The following is a 6,462-nucleotide window of genomic DNA, read 5'->3' on the forward strand; positions in this document are numbered from 1 at the left end:
TGACACCAATGATATTGGTCCCGAGTCATTTGCTTCTTTTTTCTTTTCCCGTTAAAAAAAGAATTACTCTTTATCCACCTGTGGAAGTCATATCTCCAAACCCGTCCACTTTATTCCAAATAAAATTATGTAATAAACACTTCATAAAATTCGAATCTTCGGCCTGCTCTTGGTCGGCTACATAAGCTTTTGACAACATAAGTTTGAGACGGTCCACTTGACAAGTAAATACTATAAAAATGGCCTACCTTTAATGGAAGAGCTCTGCGTTTCTTTTTTACTTTGATTCGAAATGTGGCTCAGAGTTGCACGTACGAGTATGTATGGGCTTTTTGGGATGAAGGTGGGAGAAGGTCCAGGATTTGGGTGTACTGCTCTCTAAGGTTCTTTTGTAAAAAAGAATCCAGCTTCATCGAATTTGTTCGCAAGCTTATATCATACGAAGCAAACATATGATGGAAAAGTACGTGAACTTGGCGAGGCGGGATTTTGTTGTTCATATTCATAGTGAAGATGTTTAAAGTGTTCGTGTAAGAACTTCCGATTTCTTCCCAACTAGCTAGCCACAGATCTTCATTAAATACTGCTCATATCAACAAAGATGAATGATGATAAAATTACTTTTGTAACTACATGGAATGGATTAAAATACACGCATGAATGATCGATTGGAATCGGACCATTGCTCGTATAGAAGAATGTACGAGGCAGATGATATTTAAAGATGCAAGATTGTGCAACAATGGTATTTTGCAATTTCTCGGCTGAATCTCCCTTGGCTGAACCCACTGTGAAGAGCTAATGGAAGCGAAATAGAAGGGTCATATGTCCTCACTAGAGTGAATGAAGCATCTGAGTCCCACTTAAATGTAAGCCAACCGAACACACTTTGAATGCAGAATTCCCCATACTTGATGTTTGAGGAATAACTGCGTTCTGACCATCCTATCTAATCCTTTGGAGGGATTTGCTAAGCATCCGTTCTCTCTTATCACATCGCTGATGTTTGAGTGCCTTATTTCATCGAAAAGAGTAGCTGTCGAAATGGTAGAACCTCAGAATAATTGTAACACCGAGTCATAAAAAAATTAGGGAAAGATATTTTATATCCTCGGACAATTAGTGAAGTAGGGACCTAACAGGGTGGGCATCATCTTCAAGAAGGGGCTCGCCAGGGCAATGGTCCGATGATTTTCTGGAATGTCCCTCGGCCCCTTTTTGTGGATGAAGATGATGGCTGACTCCATGCATGCTGGTGAGAGGAAAGGAGAATGAAGGGGGATGTGGAAGACTGGCTGGGCTTGGATCAGGATAAGTGAAAGCTGTAAGGACGAAACCCCGGACGTCGAGGGGTATTTCCTTTTTATCTCTGTGAATGCCACGTCCGCCTTGGGTTCTTTGAATGGCTGCAAAAGAGGATGGTGCTCTTCAGGGTAGCTCTGAACCTCCTCTACTACTGTTTTCAATGTTGATGACAGCAGCTCTTGACAGTGAAAGAGGAATTTATTGACTAAAACTTCCATGTTGAGTGTGGGCTTTGTCTCAGGTTAATACAAACCAGCCAGTCATCTTGGACGAGGCCGCTGAAGAGAGGAGGTACTACTTTTCCGGGGCCTTTCAGCGCTCCTCCAAGACTTGTGATTTTCGATTTCGATTTGGTATTGCTAATTGTTGGGATATTTGACCCGTAAGGTCTCGATATTAGGAGCTGGACGTGAGCCCCCCTCTCTTCTTATGCGCTAAAGATGACTTTTGGAATGCTTGCGAATAGCCTTGGTCACTTGAACTGCGTTGGTCTCGTTCCCGGTGTTGATGGCCTTAAGCGGGGCCTCAAGGTGAGCTGTACATTTTTAAACTCGACCAGTCACCTTCCACGCCCATATAATGGATATAACTAGCCACTTTGAAGGGAACTGAAATTGGGAGATAATTTGAAATGGCCACTCACGGTGGTAACAGTTTCTTTTTAAGTGTTTGCCCAAATGTCAAGACATCTAAATACGTTTTTAAGTGATATTGCAAAGTATTTTAAGGTTTTTCTACATACTTCAGAAAAACAGAATACTTTTCCCAAGGTATAACCGTAGTATTTTTACATTTGATTTTGATGCAAATTCAACTTTTGGAAGTTAATGTCTTAGCGTCTGCTCGCCAGATTTTGATACAATTTCAACTGGAAATAATCAACCTTATATTCAAGAATTAGCCAGATCAGCCAACTCCAATTCGTTGGTCCATCAAGTAATGTATATATATATAAATAAAAGTCAAGTAAATTGAACAATCTTCTCTGAACTGCTTGAATTCCAATCCCGGTAGCGGTAAGGAAGTCCGCAAAAAAATGCATCTAAAATTACTTCTATCATCTCTCGATTACATTTCACAAACATTATTTTTTATAGGTTTTAGTGGGTTTATATACTTACCTGAGGTGTTTAAAAACATATTCTACAAGAGTTGTTTCTTTTGTTTTTACAAGGAAAAACTTTAATAGAAGTCTTGGCATTTGAACAAACTCTTATTCAATGTTGTGGGTACCACCGTGCCCTGAATGGACCTACGAAATGGCGCAAACTTAGTAATTCTCCATCCCCTTATTTCCTTGACAATAGCGTCTATACCATAACTTACGCATTGATGATTAATGCATTCTTAAACGCGACCGATCTTTTTTTTAAGCTAATCAATGCAATTGTAGTATTATTTAGGTGCAAAAAATTATATACTTCACAAATAGGCAAATACATTGTTTGGGACTCTGTTTTGTAAAACATTTTCAATTGACTTTGGAAAATTAAGGGCGGCTTTACACTAGGATGGAAAACCGAGATTGAATCCGGTTTGAGGATGGAGGTAGGACTAATGCTGGGGCGAGTTTTAGGTGTATAAGGGGGGATTTACACTAGGATGGCAAACCAAGGTTGAATCCGGTTTGAGGATGGAATAAGGACTAGTGCTGGGGCGGCTCCAGTCTTTCACTGTACTGAAGTCTAACAAAAAGACTCATTTTTGCGAAAAATTCGCCCCAGCACTAGTCCTACTTCCATCCTCAAACGGGTTCAATCCTGATTTTCCATCGTAGTGTAAAGCCCCCCTAAGTGAACTCAGGAGACTTTGTCAAAATTATGCAGTAAACACTACATAAAATTTGAATTTTCGGCCTGCTCTTGGTCAGCTACGGAAGCTTTTGACAACANCTTTCACTGTACTGAAGTCTAACAAAAAGACTCATTTTTGCGAAAAACTCGCCCCAGCACTAGTCCTACTTCCATCCTCAAACGGGTTCAATCCTGATTTTCCATCGTAGTGTAAAGCCCCCCTAAGTCTAGAGTACAGTGAAAGACTGGGATCCTTTGCTGGACCACGGACTTCTAGAGATATGGACTGCAAACGGAAGCAAAAATATCCTATCTCCTAAACCGCTCATCTTATTCCAAATAAACACTTCATACGACCCCAAGGTCTTGTTGAATAGATGAACTCAGCCAAGTTTGAGCCTAAACCTATGCTTAGGGAACTCAGGAGACTTTGTCAAAATTATGCAGTAAACACTACATAAAATTTGAATTTTCGGCCTGCTCTTGGTCAGCTACATAAGCTTTTGACAACATAACTTTGAAACGATCGACTTTGCATGAAAATGATATAAAATTGACTTTCCGTTAATTGAAGAGATCTACGTTTCTTATTTTATTACTGTAATTCGAAAAGTGGCTCAGAGTGGCTATGACCAAGAGCAGGCCGATTTGCCGGGAAGCTCGTTCGGAGTCCATATTTCTAGAAGTCCGTGGCTGAACTCAAGTCTTTTGCCGAACTCGCCCCAGCGCTACTCCAACTTGAATCCTCAAACCGGATTCAATCTCAGTTTTCCATCCTAGTAGAAAGCCGCCCTAACAAGGGCTGAAAAACAACACATCAATACTTTGTGCTTGTGGTCTAGAACGAGCAACGCAATTCTTTCACGTCATCCTTTAGGCCGTGTAGAATGGTCTTGAGTATCATTGGGTGCTTCCAATAATAAGCCAAAGGAATCAGGATGTATAAGAGCAATATTGGTCCATCGTAAGCCAAGATGTAATACAAGCTCACCGGGAACTTGTTCAAGGCTCCAGGATCTTCCTCATAGAGAAGAGGCATAAGCCCAAGGGGCACCACGGAGAACGAAAACAACCAATGCGTTAGAGAAGTCATCCCCAAGGAAACGTGAGGTCCTTTGTAACGCCACCCATACACACCTCGCAATTTGTCTGAGGAGAGAAAAGGATTTGAACTATTTAGTTTTAAGGCCTCTTTGTCTCTCTTGTATTGAATTGTTCATATCATTCAAACAAATATACTGCACGTTTCTGATACTGCACGTCTTCAAAAGCATTCATGAGCTTTGCCCCAAACCAGGATTTAGGGTCAATTCTAGTGACCGTAGAGGCTTAACGTGCGTTTTGAGAGCACTTTCAATACTTCAAACATCCAGGCTACTTAGAACAATGAAGTCCACAGGTTTGCAAAAGGTCAAACAAGCCCAAAGATGTTTCACTAGGAACATCAGAGGAATGAGAGAGCTCTCGTATTGGGAGAGACTTTACTACTCTAATTTAATAGTCTAATAAATCTAAACTCTAATTTAGCTACTCTACAAGGTAGTCATAAAAGCCATCGTTTATTTCAGGTTGGTCATTAATCAGAATTACCTTTAATGCTTTCATTGCAACATAAGTTTCAGACTTTTTGTTTCCCAATGGGAACTTTTAGGGTTTGATAAATTTCAGCTGATGAAAATCTAACAAGATCATCTTATTGTCAGTGCATGTTTATCTTATGTCATTGAGCCTTTTGTCAGATCGTGTTTCGTCCATTTGAAAGTATTGTCGATAAATGCCAGGTCAAATCACCTGTTTACTTTTGTATCCTACGACCAAGACTCACCTCTAGAGACCATAATGTTTTTCTAGGAATTTGCCTACATTGCATGGAAATTCGGCCAAAGTATGGAATTATCAGTTATTTGCTTGGTGTGCCTAAGAGCTCCTCTCGCATTTGATTTGGCAGGCACCTCGTACTTTAACGTACCCTGTACCCTGACGGTCATACACATGTACTTTTATTTGATTTGAAAAATTAATCGCATTGATTGAAAAAAGGCCTCCAAATAAGTTCAACATTTTTTACGACCTTTTGAAGAAATGAGAGCGGCTATGGCAGAGCTTTCGTTTGTTGCCAACCAATTGACTTACCAAAGCAACTTTCGGTAGGTGAAGTCACATCACTTTCAAATGGAACCACGGTGTTCCTCTTTGAATGGGATACGCAGTTATCGATGTTGATTCGTATAAAAATTCCCATATCCACCAACAAACAAAGGCCCACAAAGAAAATATCTCCTGAGGTGTGATCCGCGAATCGATATTGGTAGTGATTGGACCAATCCACATCCATACAAAGGCACATATCAGCCAGGTGTGGGCCGTTCCAATAGTGGTCTAATAAGGCGCCCAAAAGGCTAAAGAACGCATTCAGGACCAGCAAGTACGTAGCCAAAAAGTCATCGTCCATGCATATCACTCGTTTCCACAAGACAACGTAACAATACTTCAATATAGAGAGTTGGACCGCAAAGAGAGACCCATAGATTAGCGTGAACTTGACGGCGAGATCTCTGGTCCAACAGAACCATTCTGGAAATCCAGGGTTGTAAAAGATGACGATGAAACCCACGACTTGGGTAGTCACATTGGTGAGGAGCACACAACTGAAGGTCATGTGGAACACTTGGTTATACAAAGTTCGTTTGAGATCTTGGCCATGACGTTGGTACCAAAGGAGCCCTAATAGAAGAGCGTTGCCGATAGTTTCTTCTAGAATAAACACGGTTAACAGGATAGACCTGCCCAAGGGTTCTTTGGCGATGGAAAAGTGGAATGCTTTTTGCGTTTGATTGAGAAACATTTGTTTGAGAATGTTTTTGGCTGAAAACAATTTGAAAACTGACAGAGATTCTTCCTGAGAATGTAAATAATATCGGCTTCTGAGATAGCTAGACAGTCGATGGACAAAACACTCTAGCTAATGGGTTCACGGATAATGGAAATGGATGGCCAAGGTTAACAACGAATGTGCTTATATCAAGTTAAATCATATAGAAACTTCGTCGAAATTTGATCCTAGTGAGTCTTTTTCAATAGAACCCTGTTACTTTTTTCATAAATTCATTTCAAAGGTGGAAATGGAATTCCACGGAACTTTCCTCGGGGGGAAACGAAATCGAATACTAAAACCCTTGAATGTCAATAAGTCGGCCTATTTATGTCGAGAAAGACAATCTAAGTGTTCTTTATTTATCTGACTAACAATTTTCGATTGAAGAGAACAAACGATGTTTAGAGCATGTTAAGAAACATCAGAAATCAATAAAACCAAGGCAAAACTCACTTACTGTCAATGATGTTTCGAGTCAAGCTCTAAACA

The 6,462-nt window shown here is 40.3% G+C and overlaps 2 protein-coding genes across 3 annotated transcripts in view; one reads left to right on the plus strand and one right to left on the minus strand.

Annotated features, from left to right (window-relative positions):
* Positions 1 to 1,464: 1,464 nt before the first annotated feature.
* LOC131880369 (uncharacterized) overlaps positions 1,465 to 6,462 on the plus strand; it is a gene marked incomplete at its 3' end in the record, with an annotated part of 19,957 nt that continues 14,959 nt past the window's right edge. The window contains 2 exon segments of one of the 2 annotated variants that reach the window (XM_059226986.1): positions 1,474 to 1,596; positions 1,693 to 1,835. 2 annotated transcript variants of the gene reach the window in all.
* Positions 3,255 to 5,940, minus strand: LOC131880375 (uncharacterized). Its single transcript, XM_059226999.1, has 2 exons — positions 5,232 to 5,940; positions 3,255 to 4,247 (listed from the first exon to the last, which is right to left on the minus strand). The coding sequence occupies exons 1-2, from the start codon at positions 5,755 to 5,757 to the stop codon at positions 3,937 to 3,939; spliced, it is 837 nt and encodes a 278-aa protein (XP_059082982.1). The 5' UTR covers positions 5,758 to 5,940; the 3' UTR covers positions 3,255 to 3,936.

Source organism: Tigriopus californicus, chromosome 5, assembly GCF_007210705.1.
Source record: "Tigriopus californicus strain San Diego chromosome 5, Tcal_SD_v2.1, whole genome shotgun sequence".
NCBI classification, from domain to species: Eukaryota; Metazoa; Arthropoda; class Copepoda; order Harpacticoida; family Harpacticidae; genus Tigriopus; species Tigriopus californicus.